General features: G+C 48.6%; 1 protein-coding gene across 1 annotated transcript in view; it reads right to left on the bottom strand.

The window, feature by feature from the left end:
* Window positions 1–12,484, bottom strand: part of Cfap46 (cilia and flagella associated protein 46) — a 79,800-nt gene extending 67,316 nt beyond the window's left edge. Inside the window, exons 1-9 of the mRNA XM_028787187.1 lie at window positions 12,436–12,484; window positions 12,057–12,181; window positions 11,719–11,850; window positions 11,213–11,277; window positions 9,630–9,794; window positions 8,696–8,819; window positions 8,127–8,221; window positions 7,216–7,326; window positions 3,981–4,080 (exon numbers count right to left, since the gene is read on the bottom strand). Of these exons, the coding sequence (XP_028643020.1) occupies window positions 3,981–4,080; window positions 7,216–7,326; window positions 8,127–8,221; window positions 8,696–8,819; window positions 9,630–9,794; window positions 11,213–11,277; window positions 11,719–11,850; window positions 12,057–12,181; window positions 12,436–12,484 (966 nt within the window). The remainder of the gene's footprint in view (window positions 1–3,980; window positions 4,081–7,215; window positions 7,327–8,126; window positions 8,222–8,695; window positions 8,820–9,629; window positions 9,795–11,212; window positions 11,278–11,718; window positions 11,851–12,056; window positions 12,182–12,435) is intronic.
* Window positions 12,485–27,144: the final 14,660 nt, after the last annotated feature.

Consider the following 27,144-nt stretch of genomic DNA (forward strand, 5'->3'; position numbering starts at 1 on the left):
AGATCAGATCCACTGTGATCACAGCACAATAGATCAGATCCACTGTGGTCACAGAACAATAGATTGGATCTATTTAATCATCTCGCCCTTTATTCCTATCTGCCCCACCTTTTCCTTATTCTATTTTGTTTCTTCAGTTTTACTTTGGACAATCTACTCTTTTCCCTTTTTCACTCACCCCCTCTCCCTCCTCCCCTGTCTCCCTTCTCCTCTCCCACAGTTCTAGGGATGGAATCTAGGGTTCATACCCATTAGGCAAGCCCTCTACCCACTGAGCTGCATCCTCAGCCCCTCTGTGTCCTTTGAGTGTTCACTAGTTACATGTCTGTTTGGTGCCACCTTCATGGGTCATATGGTTGGTGTCACGTGTTTCTCACACTGTTCCTCCCGCAGTCTTGCGCCTCCCGCAGCCTTCTCCCCATGGTAACTCCACATTGGTGATCACACAGCACTTCTCTCCTGCTGCTCTGCTGTAGTGTCTCATGCCTCGTTCTACTTATCAAAATCCCCACAGCACGCCTTGGTTATCTCAGCTGCTATCGCTGTCCAGTGTAGCTCTACCCTGTCAAGCACCATGTTCTTCTCATTCAGTTTCCTTTATGCTCTTGGGAAGTGGAGGAGGTCAAATAAAGTCTATTTTGTTTTAAATGGTATCGTCTTAGTTAGAGGTTCATTGCTGTGAAAAGACACCATGTCCATGGCCACAAACACTATTTAATTTGGGGCTGGCTTACAGGTTCAGAGGTTCAGACTATTATCATTATAGTAGGAAGCATGGCAGCACCCAGGCAGGCATGGTGCTGGAGGTTCTGAAGGCAGCTAGGAGAAGACTGGCTTCCAGGAAGGTAGGAGAAATGTTTCAAAGCCCACCCCCACAGTGGCATACTTTCTCCAACAAGGTCACACCTCCCAATAGTGCCACTCTCTGGGCCAAGCATATTCAAACCACCACAGGTATGTTGCAGGATGTACTTTTAGGCTGACTAGATGTTAGCATTTTCATGACCATCTTTGTCCTTTGCCAGCAAGAAGGCTACTGCCACCCCTAACTGTACTGTTTAAGTACCCAACATCTCTTGTTTCTCCTTCTTCAGGGTTGTTGATGTAGCATTCCATTATGTCTTCCAGTGTCTGTCTCTTCTTGTCTGTCCTCAGGGCTGTTTAGCATACCTGTTGCTCTCCTGGAAGTCACCCCAGGCTTGCAGACACTATGAACCTCCTCACAGAGCTTCTTCTCTGAGTTTCAACTGGTGTGTAACCTGCTTTGAAGTCTATATTAACTGAGCCAGTATAGTTTTCAACTCTATGCACTCAAGTTATACTTCAGTGTTTCATGACTTCATTTCTTTTTCACATGGATGTTCAATATTTTTTCTACCTTTTTAAATGTTTGGAATAAATTAGATATTATAGCACCATGTCATGGTATTTATATCATGTGTTGGCTGATTTGGACTGTTTTTATTTTTTCATTTTTCCCCCGTGAGTCATATCTTTCTCTCTTCTTTGCATGCCTGCAATTTTTTGCCAGGTACCACACACTGATAATTCTACTTTGTTGGACAAGGCAGATTTTTTTTAATGTTTGAGAACTTCACAAGGCATATGATGTATTATAGTCTACCTCCCATTCTCTCCATCCCAGCTCCTTCCGTATCCCTCACACTACTGTTTCCTCCCAGCTCCACCACCCCTCCCCCCCGAGTTCACTTGGTTCTCTGGTATGTGTGTGGGTGCAAGACAATCTACTGGAATATAAGTAACCCCCTAGGGGCTGCATCCCTGAAGAAACCTGACTCTCTTCCCAACAGACACCAAGTGCCAATGGTTTCCCAGCTAGGGTGGGCCTCACGAACCCCTCTAGCATCTACACAGGGAGTTTTGTCTGGCTTGATCTTGTGCAGGTTTTGTGCAGTTATAGCCACTGTGAGTTCACACCTGCCACTGTGAGTTCACAGCTGCCACTGTGAGCTGTTCACACCTGACACCACTGTGAGTTCACAGCTGGCACTGTGAGTTCACACCTGCCATTATCAGTTCACACCTGCCATTGTCTCATCGTAGCTCAGTTCTTCGTTCCTGTTCTTAAGCATCATTGCAGACAATCAGAGCATGGCACAGTGGGGATGACCCCGTGCTATGCTCCTGAGCTTTCAACCTGAGGACCCAGAGTTTGGCTCTCCAGCTGAAGAGGGCAGGAGCTCTTCCTACCCAGGCTGTCTGAAGAGATCTCTACAGCCTTACTTCTCCAGGTAAACTGTTTCCCCAACATGAATGCTGCCCTGGAGTGAATGTGCTCATCAACGCTCAGCTAAGGGGTCACAGCAGCTTTACTGTGTGCCTGTCACTCCTCGTACTCCTCTGTCCTGTGACCTGCAGATGACTCACCCCACTGCACCACCACCACCAGGTTGATGCACCAGGCATCGCCTGAGGTCTCTCTCACTGGTAGTGAAGTGGCACAGGACTTTCCCTCCCTATCTGCTGTCCAGTGCCTTGAAGGTTGTAGTTCCTTGTATGTTGTTTGGTTTTTAGGTGCTTCTGATGTGAGGACAACTTTCCTGCATCTCTGCTGTTTGGACCACAAGGTAGATTCCATCGCTGCCTCTTTGATGTTTTATGTGTTGAAAAGCTCACTTGCTTCTGGACAGTTTGGACAGAATTATGTTTTTTGCTTTAGTTTTGCATAAGTGCCAGATGTTTTGTCTGGGTGCGTCTTCCTCCTGAGGTGTGTCTTCGTGGTGACCTTCAAAATGGCCTAAGTCTTTGACTCTCAGCCCCAGGTTCCTGCAGGCCACACAAGGAGCTCCAGGCCTGAGAGCTGGCCATCTTCAGCAAGATAGAGACATTTTCTAACCACCTCTTAGGCAGCAGGTTGTATACCAGGAAGTAGGGGTGTAGTGGGGAGGAAGCCAAAGTGTACCATTCTCCAGAAGTCTGCATCCCATCAGGGAAGATGGACAAGGAACACATGGTGAAGCATACTTCTAAGGAAGACCCGAGACACTTGACTAGCAAAGAATAGCCAGTCTTCCCTGAACTCATACCAAGGAATATAACAAAGGACAGATGTTCTTTGCCAAATTGAGACATCCTCGTAGGTAAATAATAGAGGTGTTTTCCCACAGGAAATAAAAACAGAGCAAACAGAAAACAAGATGTGAAAAAGTTGGAGAACTTACTGACACCAATGTGCTTAGCTAAAAATACAAATACATCTCCCTCAAGTATGCATGTATGCGTGACACTCCTTAGACACAAGGAGGCAGAGGCCTCACACAGATCACTGAGGAGAAGAGAAGGTGTGTGGACTCAGAGGCACAGCACCCTCAACCCTCCTCTACCTCTGAGTTAAAGATACCCAGAGCAAGCAGCCAAGGCTCACTACCAAAAGACCACAGCTTCAGTGAGGCAAGGTGGAGCCAGGAAGACTACAGGCCACCTTGGGATGCTGGTGGGGTGATGCTTCAGCAGGTGGTAGAGAGGCTTGTGGATGGGTAATCACTTGTTCCTGTCAGTGTGTGTGCTCCCGAGCTTCCCCTGGATGTCAATATTGTCATAAGCATAAAAAAATCCTGCAGCGATAGTTCCTCGGTAATCCAGGTTACTGAAGAAGCCCTGGTTGCTAATGAATTGGTTTAAACCCAGAATCTCTACGGTAGTCCTTTGTGAAATAAGAAAAATTAAGTATGATTTAAATGCCCAGGGTCAGGAGGGCATGGGTTATATCATTACTACTGTGAGTATTACACAGCCCCTCCCTGAACTGGAGTGACGGTGGTAGCTACACAGGCCAGAGCCAGTGACAAAGATGGAAGGAAAGATATGGGCGCAGATCAGCAGCAATGGCCGGCACACTTCTGCAGAAGGCACAGGCTAAAGATGCAAGGCCCTTTCCCACCAACACTTTTAGCCTGGGACCATAGTCCAGTGAGCCGCCCCCTGTAGCCACCACCCTGAGCCAATTTTAACTCACTCACTGTGATTTCCATTTTCTTCAGGTATGAGAGGCAGTCACTGGCTATTGCCTCATTTTTCAGGGTCAGACACAGGCGGCCCAGTTCAAAAAGCAAAAGGATTCTGGAAGGAAAGAAACAGGCCCCACTCAGCACAGGGCAGGCGTTCACTTGATTGGCAGAGGCATTGTTAGCCTTGCGTCCCTGTGACAGTGGCAGGAGCTACAGACCTGCTGTGCTGGCCCTGCTCCCTAGCTGTTGTAGGACCCAGAGCTCTCCACAATGCCGCATCTGTCCCTCCTGGATACATTGTCCCCATCCATGTCTCCAGGCCATGGCGACACTAGGTCACCACAAACTCCCTACACAGTTGCCCTGCACAGAAGACTAGGCACAGGTTCTTCCTCCCTGTGACAGGCATATGGGATGTCATCAATACATTCACCATCACTACTTTGAGTCTTAGTGGGTGATGCTAAACATGCATTAAAATGCAGGGGCCTGTGATAGATAAACAATTTTGGCAAAGAACAAATTGATAGAGGAAACTGTTCATTTTTAACTTATGCTAGGCTATACTCCAAGAAACTGGCCGGAGCTTCCTGGCCTCAACCTTAGGTCTTCTGCATCCCATCATCCTCTCCTCTTTCTGCATCCCATCATCCTCTCCTCTTTCTGCATCCCATCATCCTCTCCTCTTTCTGCATCCCATCATCCTCTCCTCCTTCTGCATCCCATCATCCTCCCCTCCTTCTGCATCCCATCATCCTCTCCTCTTTCTGCATCCCTGATTTCCTCCCTCTAGGCTCCAGCAACATCCCTAGAAGTGATCACTAAGTGTCTCCAGATACTGGCAGCCATCCTGGGGGGATAGGCCCAGAATCTCTGACTTTGTAATGTTAAAGATACATCCTGATAGTCACAGTGACTATGTGTAGGGCCACCATCTTCCCTTTCTTTTGATCTTGAGCTGTACCAGATGGGGGACAGCTTCATTAAGAGAGGATCTTTTGTCTGCCCACCCTTCTCTCCTCAGTCTCTGCATAGCCAAGGCATGGCCTTAGGACTTTTGCCTCCTTGCTTCACCTGAGCTCTGGGTCTGCCAGTTAAGAAGAAGGAACTCGGGAAAAGAGTAAATAGGTGGTCCTGGAACCATTTTGGTTTTAATATTACAGCCAGAATTTCAGACATGGAAACCCAAACGAAGGTATTGCAGCATGGCCCTGTAGTGACAGGGGGCTCCGAGGCCCCCTGGGTTGTGGGGAAGGATTCTATATTCATTAGAAGGCAGCTTAGGTTGCTTATGTGCTATCCTGGGCAAGTTGGGGCTGTATGACTACACCCTAGGGGCAGTTGTAGAGTATGGATTGTATAAAGAGATGAAACAGTTCTGGAGTCCTTCTGTACACAATGGGCCCTGGAGGGGGTGTCCCTGTGTACTACAACTAGAAGTCCACACAGAAGCAGAGCCTAGGAGATGAGCTCCTTATCAGGTTAAATGTACATGAACATTCATGTCTCTGAGCTCTTATTAGCCTGACAGAAGATCTAGAAACCAGTTTGAGGAGCCCAGAACACAGAAGGTCTTGATCCCTCTCCTCTGGTTCTTACTCAGGCCTCGGGGGCCTTAGGACCCCAACTGTGGCTCTTTGCGTGCTCCTCTCTCCAGGGAATATGTGGCAAGCATTCCACAGCCACCATGTGCAAGCTGAATCTACCCCAGCCCTGAGACACACATAGCCTTGCCTATAGACAACTGGTTCTCTTCCTGGCTGTGCCTGATAAAGCAAACTGCCCCATGGAGATATCCTATGGTCTGTAAGGCATAAGGGACTAATCATGCCAACAGCCATGTGAGGGGGAAGCTCTCTCCAAGCTAAGCTGCCAGAGAGACCTGAGAGAGGCAACTGACATCTTACTGGTTAGATGAATTGGAGTCCTACGCGCAGACACAACCAGATAGATACAAACATGCCTTGTTTTAAGCTTTGATTTTGTGGTTGTTTGTCACACCACCACAGACAGCACATGCTCTCCATCCATTTTCTGGTTACTACAGACCAGAGTAGCATGTAAAGCAGGTAAGGTTGTCTCAGCGTCCTCATGCCAGACCTCAGATCACGGTGTTTCCCCAAGCTACAGTCCATCCGAAGGCAGTGGAGGCTCGCTCCTTGCCTCTTCGGGTTGTGGCCAGCAGATGTCGGTACCTTCTGCTTCCACTGCTGCATGGGTTTCACCATGTGTGTCTCTGTGCCAGAATTTCCCTTTTCTTAACAGGTGCCTGTCCTGGGAGTCAGAGTCTGCCTTCCTTCAGTGAGAGTCACCTGAACTTACAACTACAACGGCTGTGCTTCCAAGCCACACTTGCAATCTGACACAGACACCACTCCCACAATAGTATCTTGCCTTGTCTTCAAAACTACACAATGCAGCCTAAGTCAGTGGCCAGATGACCATCGAGGGCAGTGGGTGCTCTTTCTGACTGTCTCTGGTAACAATGGCCATCATATTGAGAGGGCCTGTGACTAAAACAATTATCACCATCAAGGGACCGGCAGGTTTCATACATTAGAAGTGAACAGAAGTTAGTGAGAAAATTATTCAGAATTCGGAAGATAAATTCTCAGAGGAGGTAGCCGAAAACCCCAAACTCGGGTGAAGGTTGAATACCACTGGTGATGAGAGACGCAGAAATCAAAACCAACATGCGGGGGCGACTGCATTTTGTCATCTCAAAGGAATGCAAAGTTCTCACAGTGGTGTGATAGACAGACAGCCACTGAGGTGAGAAACAAATTCTCTCCACCTCTGTGAGAGAACATTCTAGAACCTCACCTCTGCTTCAGCACCTTTCATTCAAGAGCCAGCCCAGAACCCCTCCCAACTCCACCAGTGTTCGGCAAGGCCAGAGATCTAAGAGTTAAAATGAGCTCCCAGAACTATCAATGTAGTCCTGCGTGGCTACCAAGAAGTACAGAAGGCACTGTGGCAAACTGAAAGGACTGTGCTCAGAAGATCAATTTGATTTTCCAAGGTCGGATATGGAAGTCCACATCCCAGTGCAGTGACAGACAGTATAAACCCCAGGACGATATCACCAGGGAGGCTGTACTAGATCCTTCCCCGGTGTGGGGCTGGTCCTTGCTAGGTTCTAGTTGCTTGTTTTCATATCTTTCCACATGTTTGGATACTTTCTGAATGCTGTATGGTGACCATGCGGGTATCTCTGTGTGTACAGAGAGAGGAGAGTCACACTTACTTTTCTTCTCTGATGGCGGGGAAGCGCTGGTGGTGGTACTGACTTAAATCTCTATACATTTTCCTCAGGATTTGCTCCATGTTTTCTGGCAAATTACTTTTATCCAACTTCCTGGAATTGATGTAAACACCAAGTTATCAAAGCATCCTGCCATATTTGTTAAAAATGATTCTCAGGAAAACTGAAATCAGTGAACCAACCTATGCTTCTTAATAGAGGTCTTAAAATATCCCTTCTCCTTTCTTCGTGTCTCATTTCCCAGGCAAATTTTCCTACCTCCTTATAATCCCTCTCAGCAGGCGATGTTCCTTTTCTTATATCACTGCAGGGAAACTCCAGGAGAGTGTGCAAGGGCACTCTACGGAGCCAGTACTGCCCCTAGGATGCCCTGCCCTGGAATGCTTTGGCCCTCATCTTCACTTTGCTATAAGACCTGAGACCAAAAGTGTTTTGAAATCTCAGCATTATTGCCAAGAGATCAAAAACACCCTGAAGTAAGCAGTCCCCTTCAACCTCAAAATGCTGCAGTCTCCTCGCTCACCTTAGGAATGGACATCCTGTGGCCACCTCCCTCGCCTTGGGACCAAGCGTACTGTTCTTCCCATTCTTCTCAGATTCAAACACACCACAATCTCCTTCCTCCTGGTCTACCTTACGCCTCATCTGCCAGGACTCTCTTCCCTAGCTGGGACTCTACTTCGTTGGTGGCTTCATTGCACCCCACTTCCCACTAGTGGAGTGTGGCAAATGCGGCTTACTTTAGATCCTCCCCACAAAACCCTAGCAACGCCTCCTCTAGGGAAGTCCCTGCAGTCCTATGGCTTACTGACAACGGGCATCCTAGAGCGGGGCAGACAGTGTCTTGATCCCAGGAGGAGAAGCTCAGCCTCCCCAATTCCCAACCCACTTACGCTTTCAGTGAATTGATGTGGTAAGTGACGTACAGAGTAACGGAATGCTTCTTGTCTTCCCTCAACACTTCATCATCTAGTACCTCATAACGAACCTGACGGGAATGCAACGGAAGGTTACTCTGCATTCAAAGGAGGACTCAGATTTTGTGCCTAGATATTATTTAATCCTTCCTGTAAAATTAGCATTTGTAACTAAGACAAACTCTCACTAGTTAAGTTCTATACATTTTTATATGTAACTTCAGTTGATTCTTATACATCCAAATCACTGGATTGCAGGCACTTGGAATATGGTGCTACAGTAAGTACTTAGTTTCACAAATTCTCTGTTAGTCTTTTAAAAAGTTGATGCTGTTACAAAAGGAATACTTAAGCATAGTATGAACGGACGTTGCTTTTTCATAGAGGAGGGATTGCCCGTTCTTTTTATTGTTTTTGCTTTGTTTACATATCTGTATGTCTCTATCTTCCTCAATAAGTAGACTTATTGTTGTTTTGTGCATAGTTTCTGGACAATGATTTTAACAACGCTAGTGATTGCCTCTCTTTTCAGAGTGTCCATTTACCATGGTTGAGAACATCTGCCGGTACTTCTGTGGCACGTGGTTTTTGACAAATGGCGCTGCTGTCAAGCAGAACTTGGTAGCATCCTCTTTTCTTCCTGCTTGCAGGTAACATTCAAGAAGTTCTCTGGACATCAGAAAACAACAGACATTAGCCTTCTCGGAGCTCTCTCTTGTTGCAAATCTCCAGTAGCCAGATTCTCAGGCTTTTGCAAACTCTGTGTTTCACAAACTCTCAAAAGCTTCCCAGGGAAGCTCATGACACACTCCAGGATCCACTGTTCAGTGCAAAGCCAGCAGGAGTGGGAGAGATGCCTGCTGACAGCACAGACAACTACGGACACTTTAAGAACATTTCCAGCTGACACTTTGAAGGAACATCTCATTTACATCAATTTCCTCTTAGAAATTTTCCAAATGGCCACAAGCAGGTACCCCAAGCCTATAGACTGTGGTCTGGACTTGAGCTGGCATAGTTGGTGCTGGAATTCACATTGTGAAAATCCACCTGATCTCTTGCTTGTAGCAAGATCCTCACAACACCTGTGAAAGACCCCCTCTAGGCACAGTGGCCGGGCATTTGCTGATAGTCTGTGGCTTTCAAGCAGACACCCCAAGCTCCCATGCACAGGCACCTGGGAACCCAGATGTGATGCTCACATTGGCATAGCTATTTGCCAAAGTGTCTACCAAACCAAACCCACAACAAAGCCCCACTACACTAATTAGAATCATGGGCCAGGAGTAAGGGCTGTGTCATATTTCCTTTGCTTTGAATCCCGGTGTGTCTTTAAGGCCTATTGTGACATCCATAGATTTCTAGGAAGAACATGCTGATAAGTCAGAAACCCAACCCCTACCTTGGAAGGGAAAGAGAGGTCTATGTGAATCACAACAAGGGACTTGCCAAGGCTGTTCGGCCTACCACCCAACTCACATCATCAGCTCTGCCCGCCACTCCTTGTCCTCCTCTTCTGTCTGATTTAACACGTTGACAATTTGGGAGAGGCTGGGAATCACGAGGTGGTGATATCCAGGCTTGAGGAATGGCCGCACCATGCGCCAGTAGAGAACAGAAGCATTGAATACCAAGAAGTAATACCTGGTTAAGGAGTAGAAGTCAGAATGCTAGAGGCACGGGTCTGGGAGATCTTGAGTCCTGAACTCATTCAGGAGGGAAGTGAAGGTGTGTCCAATCACCACCAGACACAGGCACCTCATTTAGAGCACTCCACTCCAATCTGCATCAGCACCAGGATGCAGAGCCGCCCTGACAGCTCTTTCCCATATGAGCAGTGGCTGTCTCACTCACAGTGGTGATGACATGGTACCTGTCAGGATTATGTCCAATCATTCCCCAAACTAACCACACCCTATGAAAATTCAGTCAGAAGCAGTGAAGGAAAGACCATGGAAGGCTTCCTGGAGGAGGTGGCATCCTACTGTGACCTGGAAGAAGTCCATGAATTAGCCAGGAGCTGAGTGGGCAAAAGATGGTCAGACAGATGAGTGTGTTGGGGTGGAAGTGAGGGACTGTAGGACAAACTCCATGTCTGATCATAAACTCTTGAGAAGGGTGTTGAAGATGGATGAGAGCTTCCTCCCAGCATCTTCCTCTGAGTGGCAGGTCATCATCTGAGGGAATCATACAGGTCACTTTTTTACTGTAAAGCCACTTTCTGGAGTGGGCAGGCTTGACATTCTATTACTGGTTAGTCACTGGACAGGCCATTGCCACTCGTTATCCAGGAAGGAGAGAGAGAAACCAAGTAGCTAAAAACCAGACCAGTGATTCCCAGTCACCTGGCCCATTTATAACTGTCTCCAAGACCCTTGCAGTGGGACATAGCCAGGAGGGCTCTATTTGGAAACACTCACTGGGCTAAGATCTCTGGTGTAGCATTGGCTCCTGACTGCTGGAGGGAAGGCTGGACCCTGGACCCTTGTGCCTATGTGTTGTGTAACTAGAAAAGGACATCAACCGATGAGCAGTGGACAAGGGGCGGGATGAGCAAAAACCCCTGATAATGTTCAGTCCCACTGCATGTATGCCAACGCCAGTGTAGGCCAACTTAACCATTTCAATAATCGAATTTGGGTTGGGGTGAAAAAAAAAAGACAACCATCAAGTAAAAAGCTATGCTAGAGTCATGGCTGTAGGCAGGAAGCCTTGGCTTGGGGCTAGAGGACCACAGTGTACACAGAAGAAACAAGACCCGAAAGCTAGGAACAAGGAGTTCTGGGAGACAGGTTGGGAAGGAGGCCATTGAGAAAGCACTTTGACAGCCATCTACAAATCTCAACGACTCCTGAGCAAGCACGGCAGATGAGCTGCTTCTGGAAAGTCTGCACGATCACGGCTGATTCTCCCAGGTAATAAGACAAGCCCATAACTCCACCACAAGCACAAAACAGAGAGGAGAAGGGATGGATGTCATAAAGATACATAACACCACTTGGTTCTGTGGGGCGCCGGAGTCCTATGCAATCAAGTACGAGCAGACAGTTCAGCACACCTACCTTGGCTCTCCTTTTGCAAAGTTTATAGCCTTCATGTACTGCGTCACGCAATTTTCAAATTCCTCCTAAGACAGCACAGAGAATGCCTGGGTGAGCCCATAGTTGCTCATCTTCAATCCCGTCATCCATTGCAAACTGGCTGTCACCCCAGCTTATGCACAATCGACAATCGGGTACAGCGGAGGCTCGAGCAACCACAGCTGGCTCTGCCCATGGGTTCCAGACTCTCCCACCTCCCCCTCCGCCCAGCTCAGGGAGAGCTTTGGGGGAGAGAAAACAGAAAGGTCATAGCACCCCCTGCAGAGATGGAAGGTCATATGGACTCATATCAGGAACCTGGTGAGTACTGAGCGGAGAGAAAAGCACAAACAGGAACTGCTGATGTTTTTTGCATCACTGTCAATGAGAGTCTGGCTCCTTAACCCCATTTTGCTTTAAAGCTTCTTTACGACCTGCCTTCCTCCATCCCTGGAGGTGGGGTGAGAAGTAAAAAGTGGTGGTCTTACCACATTTTCCTCTGACTGTGGGGCACAAAGCTGGGCCCTGCACAGGTGAGCTCGGCCCAGAAACTGAGTGACTGGTGCCTTCACTTTGAAGTACATTTGGATGCAGTCTTCGCTCATCTCAGGCTCTTTCATCTGTAGGAGATGGAAGCCAGGAAAAGGAAGGAAGATGAGCAGGATGAGGGAGTTTCAGGTCACTGATGAGGCTAGCTTGGTCATTTCCACACGCACAACATTCATCAAGTGTCCCACCCACCCTCCTCTGTGCCGTTTTCACCCAAAGATGTGAAGGTGGGGACAGGTTCATTGTGTGCCACTGACAGTCAAGCTTAGGGCTTCACCTTGAGTGCCTGCTCTGCACACAGCACAAACAGGTCTGGGCTGAAGCTCTCTGTGGGGTCAAGCTCCGACTTTCCCAGGTTTGCTGACTTGATCAGTTCATAAGCTCTTCGAAGTGCAGTTGCATCTATCGGGCAGAGAATCAGCAGAGGGGGTCAGCATGGGTGTGTCAGAGAGACACAGTCCACAGTCCCCGGGAGAGCCTTCCTCTGACACAGAAACATGGGTCTGAATTCCTGCCCAGGTTGCCCACAGCCCTCCCCACTCAGCGACTAGGCCAGGATCAACAATTGTATCTACAGCTTCGCATCGCAAGAGGATTTCTGTGCCACTCTACCGGGGTCAAGGGGTTTCCATCAGCAAAGCTAGGGTGAGACCCACCTTGTTGGTTCCGGGCACGGGCCAATTCCTGCGTGATGATCAGGTCCATGGCGCTGGAGGCCCTCAGCTAGACAGCTCCACTGCTGGACCAGTAGTGGTTGCCTAGAGACGGGCCCGGGACGCGAGAGCTTGGGGCGGGGCGACACTTGAGGGGAAGTGGGCGGGGAAGTAGGCAAGAAGCTGGTGGATGCAGAGTGAGGCCAGGTCAAGAACTCTTGAGTGTTGAATTGGCACCCAGGGCACCCACAGCAAGCTTTCTTCACTTTCCTTGCCAGGCTGCGCTCACCTCCCATCCAGCCACCCATGTTTCTCTTTCCTGCTCTGTTTCGGCAGAGAAAGGCAAAAGAACTCCACAAATCCTCCCTACTCCGGGTGAGCGCGGGTTGGACGGATTGGGGGTGGGGGAGATATAACAGAGGTTGCCTACCAGAGCAGGAAGGTGGGCTGCTGGGTACCAACCAGACAGGGAAGTTACCAGCCTGAGAAAGCTTCTCCCTTTCTGTCTTCAAGGGCCACCTGTGGCGGGTCTACGTGTAACATTATCTAAGGGATCTGAGGAGTGAAGACTGAGTAGACCCGCCTGCATCTGCTGTCTGGGCCAGAAGCCTTGGAATTGGAGCAGTTCTGGGGTCAGGGAAGATGGAGGCAGGGGGTCGCCTCCCACGCTCTAGGTCCCTTGTTCGCGGACCACTTTTAGAGATGACTTTCCTTAAGACATAGGAGGTTCAAGCTGAGGCAGAGCTCCGAGCTGGCTGCGCTTCATCAGCTGAGAAGCAATGGTCAGTGGGCAGCGCTGGAGACCTCTGGGGCAGCAAGTGGGCAGCAGGTTAGCAGGCGCATAGGCAAAGACAAAGCTGACTCTAGGAACCTAAACAAGCGTTTAGAACGGAATGCAGAAGACACATGTGTATACAAGAGTTAAGCAAGGAAAAAAAAAACAACCCCCGCAGTCCCCCAAGGCCACGCCCCCAGTGACCTACTTCCTCTAGCCAGGCACCACCTCCTAAAGAATAAGGAACCGCTCGACATAGCGCCACCTGCTGGGGCTATGAGTCAGCATGAGCCCGTGAGACCTTAGCGGGCGCAAAGAAAAAACCAGAGGGAGAAACAGACAAACCTTTCCTCAGAAGTAGAGTCTTCTGATCTTTTGAAAGAAGCTGTTAGGAAAATGAAAAGGTAGACTACAGGTTAGAAGAAAACATTCATAATAAAATCTGATACAAGACCCGTGTCTAGATTGTATAAGAGTCCAATGGATAAATCACAGACAAGTTTAGAAGATGCCAAAGACTTGGAGAGGCACTTGACAACGTGAGCTACTTGACAACCCAGTGAGCAGGGAGTGAGTGCTGACGTTGTTGGTAATCAGAGAAACAACGCAAATGCCTCCCACATTCAAACCCATTAGTGCAGCTAAAATCAAGAAGCATGATGATAGCCAGCCTGGTGGGGACAAGCAGCTGCATGTGCCACACAGCTGGTGGGGATAAAGTGACAATCGCCGAGAAACTAGAAGCTCTAAGTAAACTGAGGCCTATACTTGACTCATGACCCAGAAATTCTCCTCTTGAATGAGTCTACCCTTTGAAGTCCTGGGAAGGGAGGGAGGGAGGGAGGGAGGGAGGGAGGGAGGGAGGGAGGGAGAGGGACAGAAAGGGGAGGGGAAAAGGAGAGAGAGGGAGGGGCGAAAGAGAGAGGGGGAGTTCATGGCTGCTTTGTTCACGATAGCCCAAGGCTCAATGACCCAGATAGCCAACAAAGATCTCAAAAAAGATGGTCAGTCACACAAGGGGCTGTGGCTCAGCAGTAAAGAATGAACCTTCAGGCAGCAATCTGTCGTGGCAATGTGGAACAGTGAGCATCTGGGGAGTGTGTGTGTGTGTGTGTGTGTGTGTTGTGTGAGAATGCTGGAGAGCCATGGAGGTTTCTCACTGAGAGGCTGGGGTATTATGTTTAGACCTACCGTCAATCAGGAATTGATGAAGTTCCATCCCTGGCTTGGTGCTGGACACAGGTAGCACATGCTCGCCAGGCCTTTTAGCCAAGGATGTCTTGGTTTATGTTCATTTCTTTTCCATGATGGAACCAAAGTAAACAAACACAAAGCCCCTGAGCTCCAGTAAGGAACTCCACCTGGAAGGAGGTGCAATGGAACTGGGGCTCGCCCTGGGCCCTGGGCAGGTTACAGGGGTCAAGGGGTGAGATGTCTACCACAGGAGTTTTGCGCTTGGAAGTTTTGAGATACTGCCTTACTTTCCAGAACTTGAGGGTACCTAGGGTAAGAGTCTGTTGGCTCCTAAAGAGTGGAGGGCACATACATAGGGTTTACTGAGGGGTAGGTAGGTCATGACTCCTGCTACTGCCCTGTATTGTGGGAGTTTTATCTTTTGTATGGCCAACCTGAGAGGATATTGGAATTCAATTCTGCAGTGTGGGTTTTCTTGAATATGGGCCTCGTTTGCACTTTCATGAGGTGGGAAATCCTAACCATCTGTGTGGGGGTGTATAATAAAATTGAGTATGCCTGATATAATTCTGAAACGTAAATGTCATCTATGTTTTTCAAGGGTCCCAGGGCAGTATTCCACCTTGGAAGTAGCAGCCTTAAGTCTCCAAAGACGACCCTGATGTGGGTCTTTGCTTATTTGTAAAGATTCGGTAGTGTGTATACAGCAGTAAATATAAAGATATTTACTTCCACCAAGGAAACATCGCTCAAACGTTATGTAGTGAGCTGTCCGTTCCCAAATCCAAACACATTAAATATTAAAAGTCAGTTTTTCTGGTTACGTAGTAGCTATAAATATGAAGAATGTGACACAAAATAATTTTTTTTTCTTGCTAGATGTGTTTCATTTTGCCAAGGCCACTCAGGTCCCCAACTCCAAGAGTGTGATACTGTGGGGTTCATTATGTCATCTCTGAAACTTACTTCCCCTTCTAGCAGATGCCACCCAGTGTCCCTTGTCTGTGGAGTGCTGAAGACAGCCTTGTCTCCTGGCTGACTGCAGAGATCCTGGTGCCAGGCTCTTCTGAGGCAAGGCCACCTGAGATTGGGGTTTGCTAGCTTTTATTCAAGTTGTTCTTCATACTCCTTTCTGACTCTCAGATGTCTAGGTGCCACTGGCACCCACTCACAGCAGGAAGTCCTTAAGACCCTTCCAGGTAGTGCTGAGCTCAGTATCTAACAGGAAGACAGTCACCAGCCTTTCTGATTCGAAATGTAGTTTTCTTCCACCAAGGGGACATTCCCACCCTTTCTGTACACAACTGGATGTCCTCAATACTAACTCACCTTGGGCAGTACTTCATCAGCATGGGGGCCCACAGACTATGGCAGTGTCTCAAGGCACTGCGCTTTAAGCACCTGTTACAAAGACTGAGCCCCAGGAGTCTCTGCATGTCTATCCTACGTGGTTATGGCTCCCTGACTCCTTGAAGGATCAGTATTTTGTGAGGTTTCAATATGTTTAAGAAAACAGACACAAAGACTTCTCTGCTCATGCCAACTGGTGGAAAAAACTCCAGAAGATGGACACCCAAAGTATTGTTAAGAAAGGGCTGGAGGAACACTGACCACTCTCACCATCACCTAAGGGGTTTCCAAAGTTGGAGAGGGAGGATTTACACCAACAATTGTCTCCATCAGGGTGACACAAAGATGGTACCCTGATCTAAAGCATTGACTCTTCCTCCTGATTACAGCCCATCTGAACTGCCTAAGGTTTATCTAGCTCACCACCTCCTACACACATCACTGCTGGTGGCTAGAGCCTATCACTGGCTAGATGTCCCCTAGAGGAGGTCAGTCGGCTGCTGGTCTGCATCCTCCACACTAGGAAGAAACAGCTGTGGGCTACAGAGTGGTGAGTGTGTCCTCGGTTTACACTGCAGTCAGCTTTTCATGGCAGTGGATTCACATGGAGAACCACTGAGTCTGTTTTGATGATAGCACGAGAATTCTAATATGGAGTGTGGGTGGCACGTTGGGCTGGATGGCCGTGGGTAGGGGCAGTCTGATCAGAGTCCATCTGGAGATGTGGAGGCAGGATCCATGCCCTGCACCAAATGGTGGACATGGAGGGGTTGCTTAGCAGGTCAGTGAGTGTGTTGAGTACACGTGTGTGTGTGTGTGTGTGTGTGTGTGAATCAAAGGTGCGTGTGTGAGAGTGTGGGGATATGACTTTGAGCTATACATATGTATGAATGTGATTGTGTTGATGTTTGTGGCTGTAGATGTATGAATTGTGTATGTATACGAATGCTGATCACGTAATGAGTATGAACACAAGTATGTGAATGTATGTGGTGTTCACAGGTGTGACTATGAGAGTGTGCATACTACCTTCTTCTGGCCCAGGAAGCAGAGGTACAATCTCTCTCTCCTCACACAGCTAGGGCCAGGCTCTGGGCGGTGGGCAGAGAATCAGTGCAGAAAGCCTGCCCCTCCCCCAGACCAAGCCTATACTGCTTAGTCCCTCACCAGGAGGAGGACCTGATGACTTTTGGAAGTGCAAGGGGAGCACAGAGCAGGAGAGGATGCCCATTTATCCTTCATCCTCACCTTTCCCAAGGAACAAGCCCAGAACAGAGAGGACATTGCCTCTCTGGGCAGATGCGTTCCTCGTGGGGCATTGTGGGGCTCTGTACCCCACTTGCAAACAGAGTGAAGCATTACAACATCCTAGCAAACCAACATCCTTGCTACCCAGAAACCCAAACTTCTTCCAACGCCAACATCCCAACCTCCCAGTAGGATCTCAGCATCCCTTTCCTAATTTTCAACATCCCCATCCTCCCAGTGTCTCCTGCATCCCTAACGTCCACCATCCCAGCACACAACACCCCTGACATCCAGTATCCCCAATGCCTTAACACCTGGCATCCCAGCATCCTGAGTGCCTCTACCACTGCAAACTTCTCAGAATCACCAGGAAATGGTCTGTATGACTTCTGCCGCCTCCTGTATTTCAACCTGGGTCTTTCTCCATTGATCAAACTTGTCCCTTTCATCCCTGCTTTGTCCGTTCCCCTTCACAAAGGTATGTGCTCAAACAGGCCACAGAAACGGTATACTGCTCCTCCATTTCCAGTGGGGCCCACCACCCTCCTTGGTCAGCCAGGTAACATATGGGGCGCCAGTTAAACGTGGTATCACATAACGAATCATTTTAGTACTGTGCAAACATATGTAAAGATTTTATGGAAATGCTAAAAAGTGTGTTCATTATGTAGCTGACATTTAGATTTTACTTGGCTTCCTGTGTTTACATTTGATAGCATGCAACTGTCATCTGGTGCCTCTTGCCTCATTTCTGTATCCTATAGTCACAGTATGGCTCAGGTGACATCTGCACATCTAATTTGTCCTTGATCATGGAAGTGGCTGTGCATCACGACCTGTTTCCCTCACTTTCTTTATCTAAGTGCCACTCATTCACTCAGCATCATTTACCAAGGGCCCATGTGGCAGCTACAACCACTGCAGCTACGGCCACTGCAGCCTGGGGCTCCTGAGCCTCAGCCTGGAGACACTCTGAGCAACGTAGCTGTTTGGGTAATGGCCATATACATCTCTGGATGGAGAATGGAATTAGTTTTCAGGAGCATTGCCTTCCTACCTGGGTTATAGCAGCCCCAAATGTTTGCAGACTTGTATCCTTTGGGGCAGAACTGTAACAGAGACCCTTAGCTTGTCTCCGTATCTCTCATCTATTTTTAAAAACATTTTATTGATTCTTTGAGAGTTTTACCTCATGCAACCCAGTCCGGCTTATCTCTCTGTCCCCTCATATCCATCCTTCACCCTTACAGCCTCCCACCCAAACACACACACACACACACACTCACACACACACACACTCACACACACACACACACACTCACACACACACATTCACACACACTCACACAGTCACACACACACTCACACACACACACTCACACACACACACACATTCACACACACACTCACACACACACTCACACACTCACACACACACACACTCACACACAAATTATAGAAAATATCTCATCATGGAAGCTGTAGTGTGTCACAGTGTGTCCCACTGTGTAGCCCTCTGTCTGCACATCTCCACTTGCAAATGTTCATTGACATGAGTCCTTGGTCTGATTTAAGATCTTCGGCTTCTGTGACACCATCAGTATTGGTTCCTCATCGGGACTCCTTCTGGTTATCATGTGGTCCCCCTGTGTCATAGAGATCCTGCAGCTTTGGATCTGACCCATTCATTCATCTCAACCATTCACAGATGATATAGATGTTGGATTGGGCCAAGTCGGAGCCCTGGATCTGGCCCTGCATGATGGCTGAGCTGGTCAGCCTGCCTGTTATCCCTTATCCGCCCACCAGGGCAAGCTCTCCAGCACTACTCCAGCTCTGTCTTCTGATGCCACCATCAGCAGGAGGCAGGGTCAGCTCTTCTGCTCTCATGCCATTAGGACCCCCCCCTCACCTGTACCCATGCTCCAGAGCCAGCTCCACTGTGCTGCCCAGGCAAGGGTCAGTGCCCACTCTCCCAAGTGCTATAGCCTATTAGGGACTGGGCCAGCTCTCCCGCTCTCACACCGTTGGGGTGGCTTACCCTTGTCTTTGCCATCAGGGCCAGCTCCACTGTGTTGCCCAGGGCTGGGGCTCTCGTTTTCATGACCCCAGGGCCAGCTCTACCAGCTACTGAAGGTGGTGAGGTGGTAGGAGGTGGACATCATCCCTACACCCATAATTCCTCACTCCAGACTAGTGGTGGGGCCAGCTCTCTGGCACTCTCGCCCTTGGAGTAGCTTACCTGCATGTCCCTACACACACCAGGACCAGTGCTGTCCGGATGAGAGTCAGGGCCCACTTAGTGAGGGACAGGAAGAGCCCATTCACTCTCATGACCTCAGGGCCAGTTCTCCCAAATGCTGCAGGTGGTGATGGGGGGCGGGCAGCATTACCACTCCACCTTATGGCAGATAAGTGATGGAGCCACTCTTCCATGCTCTTGCCCTCAAGTCTGGCTCACCTGTGCCCCCATCACCACGGTCAGCTTGGCTGTGCTGTCCAGGTGAGGTGCAGGGCCTGCTCTCCAAAATGCTGTAGCTGGGGAGGGGTAGGGTGAACTCATGACACTGTGGGCAGTTTCCCTGACTGTCTGAGGTGGTGAGGGGTGGTGGGGCATCACCTCTGTGCCCATGCCACCCCATGGCAGATGAGTGGCAGAGTCAGCTCTCCCATACCTATGGCCTTGGAGCTGGTTCACCCACCCCTCATTCACCCAGTTCCACTGTGGTGCCTAGGCAAGGCGCAGGGTCCGCTCTCCCAAGTGCTGCTATCACTGGCAAGAGACAAGCTCAGCTCTCCAGAGTGCCACACCCAGTGAGGGGCAGGGCTAGTTCTGCACAGCCCCTGGACATGCATGTGGTCCTTGGCAGTTGCTCTAACCAGGGGCATCCCCATGGTCTTTAGTGGTAATATGAGCCATGGACATAGACACTGCTACTATGTAGCCACAGACTCAGACATGGCCCTCAGCAGCAGCAGCTCAGGCTAGGATCTCAGCATGGTCGCAGAGGGTGGGACTGCCCACTCACCTCCTCTCCACCCTCGAGTCTCCAGTTCCATCTCTCTTCATAGGGCTCAAGCTGCTCCACTCCTCTTTCTCACCCATCTGTCCACTGTAACTTTAATTATTTACAAATCTTATTTTTAATGATGATTCTTAAATGCTTTAATCTCCCTTTAGCCCACCACACACCAGAGGTAGTAGAAAAGAAAGGATATGGGGAGTGGGGAGGAAGTGGCCCAGTTTAGAAAGGTTCTTTGGAGCAACTCCCGTCTGTGTTGTCTGGAAATTGGCAGTTCACCTCACAGGTTAGCAGGCAGTGGCAGCTCGATCCATTTGCAAACACTTCAGGGATACACCAGCAGTCCAGTTTGGTCGAGTCGGGATAGCAACAGTGGTGATACAACAGAGACAGCCAGGTCTTAGCCTCAGCACAAGTCAGCAGCATGAGGGACCAGGGCCAACAGGAACGTCAGGAGAAGTTCTAGGCTGTGTCTCTTTCAGTGAAGTGAAGAGCAGCAAAGACACCAGACCCACAAGTGTTGCACAGCTAGCTGTACCAGCAAGCCAAGCTCTGTCTCCCTTACTCCATGAAGTCCTATTTCTACCCTCTAAACATCCCATGTCTTCCATGTGTCTTGCCTCAGCACGTGCATCCAATCAGCCTGAGCCTGAAGAAGCTGCAAGAAACTGCAGCACACCACCAGAAGTTTTTTGGTCCGTTTCCCCCTATGGAGTCCCGACAAATGCAACTCAACTATGGTAAGCTCAATGTAAGGCTTACCAATATATGTGTGTGATTAGCAAAGAATCCTTCATCACATATCCCATCTCATGTTTGCTTTAGCAAAACATCCTCTCTCCTGTGTCTGCATCAGTGAAACGTTCCTTCATGAGTTGGCCTTAGCCTTTCACACCTGTGTCCACTTTAAGGAAACATCCCTTCACGTGTTTGCCCCAGCAAAACACCACCCAGTCAACTTTCTAAAGACCCTTAAGTTTCCACTTCAGACCACCACTTACTTGCACATTGTGGTGGCTCCCACTGCAGGCTTGTCATGCAGCTGTCAGACCTCTGGGTGACAGCCACAATCTATGCTGTATGGCATAGCATGGTAGCAATGGCTCGCCTATGTCATGCACTGGAGTGCAGGTCTGTGGGTGCCATAGCAGTCTATAGGGCTCCCTCTGTGTCTGTCTTCCTCCTCCTGCATGGCAATGCAATGCCTAGATTTGATTTGATATGATTTGGTTATCACAAGTTTAAGCATAAGACAGCTTTGGCTACCAAGCCAGGCATCAAACTAGGATGAACAAAGGACTGCCATCTTCTCTGACCCTCACTGACAAAGAGACTCCAGCAACAACAAGGTGTCTCTTTGCTCATTGCCAAAGAGGGCTCTCATCTATTTTGTTTGCTTGTTTTAAACCATTTTTAACTTATTTTATTTTTAAAAATTATAGTATAACTCCATCATTTTTCTATCTCTTCCCTCCAAACCTCCTCCCACCCCATCTACCCCTTCTTGCTCTCTTTCCATATGCATGGCCTTTTTTTTCACTGTTACATGCATGCGTGTACACACATATTCATAAATAAAGAAATTCAACCTGCTCAGTTTGTATAATGTTAATTACATGTTTTCAGGGCTGAGCATTTGGTATTGGATAACCAATTGGTGTGCTCCTCCCTGGGGAAGATTTCTCCCGTTGTCAGCATTCCTCAGTTGCCTGCAGTCCTTTGGGTAGAGTTGAGCCTCATGAGCTTTCCCACCCACCCTCACTCAGTTTACCATGTCTGCTGTTGCTGTTCCTGTCGAGCTCTTGTTTAGGCAGTGATGTTTGTGAGATGTGGGTGTGGCTTCTACATTACTGGGAGACACAATCTCACAGCAAACTCCCCCACCCTTTGGCTCTTATGATCTCTCTGGCTCCTCTTCCACAACGTCCCCCTAGTCTCAGGTGTGGGAGTTGTTCTCTAGACATGTCTGTTGAGACTGGGCTCCACAACTCTGCATTTCAGTTGGGTGTGGTCTTCTGTAATGATCTATGTCTGTTGTAAAGAGACGTTTCCTTGGTGAACGGTGAGGACCACACTTACCTGTAGGTATAAAGACAAGCATTTAGAATGTAAATACGGACTGTGCTGGTTCAGTAAATGGATGGTTATATGTTCTCATCTAAGATCCATGACTTTACTAACCCTGGCTAGTTAGTTAGGTTTCCAGTACCAGGCATGATTTCCATCCTGATGAGCAGGCTTTAAGTCCAATTAGAGGTCTTTTGTCAACCATAATGGTATGCATGCCACCACTGCACCCTTAGGGTTATCATGGCCTGCTGGTTGTCATTGTGGTTCACAGACATCATAGCTGGATAGAACTGTTACTGCTTCCCTCCTTTGGAAGCTTGCATGGTGTATGTTGTGGTGGTTTGAATAGGTATGCCCCCCATAGACTCATGTGCTTAAATGCTTGGCCCAGAAGGAATGGCACTATTAGGAGGTGTGGCCTTGTTGGAAGAAGTGTGTCAATGAGAAGACAGACTTTGAAGTCTCATGTGTTCAGGCGAGGCTTAGTGTAGCTGTCTCCTTCTGTTGTGTGGATCAAGATGTAGAACTCCCAGCTCCTCCTCCAGCACCATGTCTGCCTGCATGCCACTGTGCTTCTTGCCAGGATGATAATGGACTGAACCTCTGAAACTGTGAGCCAGCCCCAATTAAGTGGTTTCCCTTATAAAAGTTGCCATAGTCATGGTGACTGTTCACAGCAATAAAACCCTAACTAAGACATGTGTCTTCTGGTACTGTGAGAGCCAGTTTTCAGGGAGGAGGCATTGAGTTCAGTTCCAGCTCAAGGACCTCCAGGCCCTGTTTTGGAAGTGCTTGGTGTCTTAAGTAACAGGGACTCTCTTTCCATCCCTGGTCTCCCATCTATTTCAGGCAGTAGAATCTTTTCCCCTTCCCTCTTAGGATTAGTATCTTGGGCCCTGGAATTAAACCAGCAAACAACACAGTAGCAGGATACAAATGTTATTTGCCGTCAATATTTTAATTTCTATGTGTATGTAAGGGTCTCCAGAGAAGGAAAGGAAACAGAAGATGGCACAGACGTCTGAGGAAAGAGGTCCTGGGGATAAGTACGCAGGAGAAGGTTATTTCAAATAGTTTATTGTTTGCAGTCAGCTGTCTGCTGGGCACCAGGGTGAGGCACGAGTGGGTGGGGCTTTTCCTACACCTACTCCCCAGGTTCCTTTTGTGTATCTTAATCCTCTAGACAAAGAGGTGTACTTTGATCTTGTCTGTCTGTCTGTCTGTCTGCCTGCCTGCCTGCCTGTCTGTCTGTCTGTCTGTCTGTCTATCAAGGAATTTGCACCCAAGTTGTAGTATCACTGGTCCCTGTGAATCTAAAAATTTGTAGCTTACCTGCCCTCCCCAATGATGTATTGATTTCTGTTTTCTCTGACAAGGAACAGCGTGGCTGTTTCCCCACATCCAGTCTACACAGGTTGCTGTCAAATTCTCGGTGTCTCACTAGTGTGATGAAGAATGTGTTTTCTCCCTGATTTCCAACTTGCGTTTATTTGAACCCTTCCCAGTGTCTCTGTGTATGTTGGCTGTTACCCTTTTCTGTCAGCCAGTCACTGTGTTCTACAGTTATTTCCATTAGGCGCCTGGCAAGTTTAGGTGACCGTCAGGAACATTAGATGCTAAGGAAATCACCACTTTTTGATACTAATTCAAATTTGCGTCTCACACTTTGATGTTATTTTTCTTTGATTTTGCTTACTTGGATTCGTGTCAGCCAGAATTTTAAAAATTAAATGGAGTTCGTCTGGCTGTTTCTGTCTCCCCAGGAAGAGCTGCCTGGTTTCAACCCTCTAGGCAAATTCCTGCTGCCCTCCCATAGCAGCTCAGGAATTCTAAGGTCTTTGATTTGAGGGTGGGGAGCAATCCAAGGCCCTCTTCGCCATATGCTGTCCTGGTGGGGTCTGCTCTGGCTTCTTCCAGGGTCTCTGTGTAAGGCTTACACACCCTGTCATGCTGTAGTGTGCCCTGATTTTTTGCTCAGGTTTCTGTGTGGGGCCCACGCACTCTGTCTTGTGTATTCTGGTGTGGTTTCTTCCTGCATCTCTGTGTGGGGCTCACACACACTGATTTGTTGTTCCCATCTCCAATATGTTTCTGCATCTGCTGCGCCAGGCTGAGCTTGTCCTGTCTCTGTTCTTAGCATCTTTCAAGCCTGTATTTGCATGTTTATGTAAATGCTGAGTCATCTGGTCTAGTTAAAATATACCTATAGAAAACAGAGAACTGAAAACACTCCATGATATTTCCTTTAGGATGATGGGTACTCCGGTGTAGGCTGAATGATACCCCTTAGCTTGGGTACTCTGGCTCCAGGACTGTGTGGTGTTCTGTTTGTCCTTCCATGTATTTGTTTAAGATCTTACATGAAATCAGAGGCTTCCTTTGATATTTAAGATTGTTCCGCCATTTCTCCTCTTTTGAAATTTCACCACTATTGAAATGTGCTGTTTCTCTTTTTGCTGCTGTGCTGGGTTCAGAGGCCGTGACTGTGTTCCTGGAAGTTTCCTGGATTCTAATAGATGAGGATGCTGCTTTTCAGTTTCATGTGGCACAGGTGTGTGTGCACATGTGTGTGCTTGGGCGTGCACATACACAGAAGTATGCACATCTGTGTGAGTAAGTATGAGTGTGTGTGGCTGGAGCTGTGGGGGCCATCTTCAAAGTAGTCCCTTTGCCCTGGGGAAGCAGGCAAGATAGCAAAGCAGTGCTATGCAGGTCCCTTGAGGCTGCACCCAACTCTCATCATGGGGAGTAAGGGTGGTGCCGATGGAACTCTGCTCCCTCTGGAACCCTTTGCTCCCCTCTGGCTCCTGGCTCCTTACTGTAGCCTGCTTCCTGTATGGAACATATACAAATGTGCTTATTGTAGGACCCGGAAGGGCTGCTATGCCCTGGCTGAGCCTTTCTGTATGCTGCTGTCTACTAAGTAACATTCTGCGGTTCCTCTAAGATCAAAACATCCTGACTAAGGCATGGTGCCCCAGGAAGGGAATTTACTCTTGACATCCTATTGCCCCCCCCCCCAGTTGATTTCCTGCTTTTTCACATCCTGACTAATACATGGTGCCCCAGGAAGGGAATTTATACTTGACATCCTATTAACCCCCAGTTGAGTTCCTGTTTTTTCCTGAGTTTGTATTTTTCCTTCCCTGGCTTGGTGTATATATTGAACCTCCCCAGTAAAGGGATTGGCATTCTCTCACAACGGATAACCCGAGTCTGAGTATTCCTTTAATCCCCCAGGCCTACGCCTGAGCCTGGTACCGTGGGCAGCCCCGGTGCTGTCAGCTTATAACCAGCCAATTTGGTTTCACTATCAAAAGGGACTATGTGAAAGCTACAGGGAAAGGGCGGGATGCAGCTGTGGCCAAGAGGTAAAATAGCAAGCAGGGCTTAGGGGGAGGCTTTCATTAATGCAGGGAGCTGGGTCATCCCTTCAGGGTCTCTTTACCCTGCGAATCACTTTGGTTGGGTTTATGAAGCATGTGCAGGGGTTATGAAGCATGAATAGGAGATGGGGTTGACATCTAACAGATACTCAGAAAATAGACCCCAGTGACTTAGGGTATTTTTGGTGCCTCTCTGGCCTTGCCTCTTGGGCTTCTGACCACAGAGACTCCAGTGGCTTGTCTCCATGCTCAGGGTGTTCTTGGTGACCAACAATCAGTAAGAAAGAACCCTAAGAAACTAACATCCACCTCTGCAGGCCAATCAGGGAGGCATGGACCTTATGCTGTTCTTGTGTGGCCAGCACGGGACCTCTCCCCTCACACACAGCCTGGGAACTGAGGGCACTTCCTGTTTTCCTAACATCCAGCACAGCAGGCACCTGGCTAAAGGCAGACACAAATGTGAAAGATGCGCTGATCTGAAAGGAACATGTCACAATTATAACCCCAACTCCATCCTGCAAGCTGTAAGAGACTGAAGTGGGATGTGGGTCATAGCCTCATTGTCTGGTGACAGGCAAGCAAAGGCCATGATGAGCTTTGGTGCTTAGGACAGGGACTCTTGGACACTTAGCTGCCATCAAGTTCAACAGGGCCACTTGGAAAGTGATGGAGAAGATCCTGTGGCATTCACACCCCTGAGCCCCAGAGACTATGGAGGGAGGTCTTAGGGGCTTCTTTTATGTACCTTCTGGGAGGTAGCCACAACTGGGAACAGGGGGAGGAGGGCAAGGTATCAAGTTGTCCCAGTAGGACTGGTCCAGGGTGCTATTGAATACACAGCCTGGAGAAGGGACAGGCTGATATTGGAGCTTACGTATCCTAGGCTAGAGGCTGCCCTGGCTATGCCTCTGACATCATGGAACTGGGACTAGAAATATACAGCTGCTCTAACAGTGGTGGACAATTAATCCCTTCAGGGAAGCACCCTGTGCAAGTTGGACTTAACTGCTCCCCTTACTCCCCTTGCTCGATTGTTGCTTCAGAAGATACTCACTTCTTTGTGTGTCTTGGATCCTCAGTTCTCAGAGAAATCTTACACCTCTGAATCTTCCAGTTCTCTGACAAATGTATGCTAGCATTGCCCACCCCTCCATACAAAAGCATCTCACTGTCATATCTCCAAGGTCTACCTAAGTGTAAATCAAGTAGATCCCTTTCCTGAAGGGTAGGAGAATTTGTTCCTCTGGTGGGGTCTAGAGTACACCACCATTGTGTCCCCTCAAACCAGGCCAAGTGAAGTAGGTATTTCTAATGTTATAGTGTCTGAGTCAGACCCTCCCTGCTCAGTGATCGTGTGGTCAAGTGAAGCCGTGTTCTGACTCAAACCCAGGAGGGACCAGGTTATGCAGAATCTGACTTTAGGCGCAACGCCTATGTGTGTCATAAGGTTATAATCACATAGCATCCAGGGCTCACACGGGCTGCTAAATGCGATGAAGACAGCATGAACAGAATGTGCCTGGAGATTGGAGGTGTGATCAGGTGGACGATGGGGACAGAGCTCCCGACACACAGTTCCCACAGGTCCTGTCACATGGATACCCACATCCACCCTGGGGACTCTGCCTTTTTTCATGGGTAACAAGACCTCCAAGAGCTCACT

This window comes from Grammomys surdaster, unplaced genomic scaffold (genome assembly GCF_004785775.1).
Source record: "Grammomys surdaster isolate TR1022 unplaced genomic scaffold, NIH_TR_1.0 125612, whole genome shotgun sequence".
NCBI lineage: Eukaryota > Metazoa > Chordata > Mammalia > Rodentia > Muridae > Grammomys > Grammomys surdaster.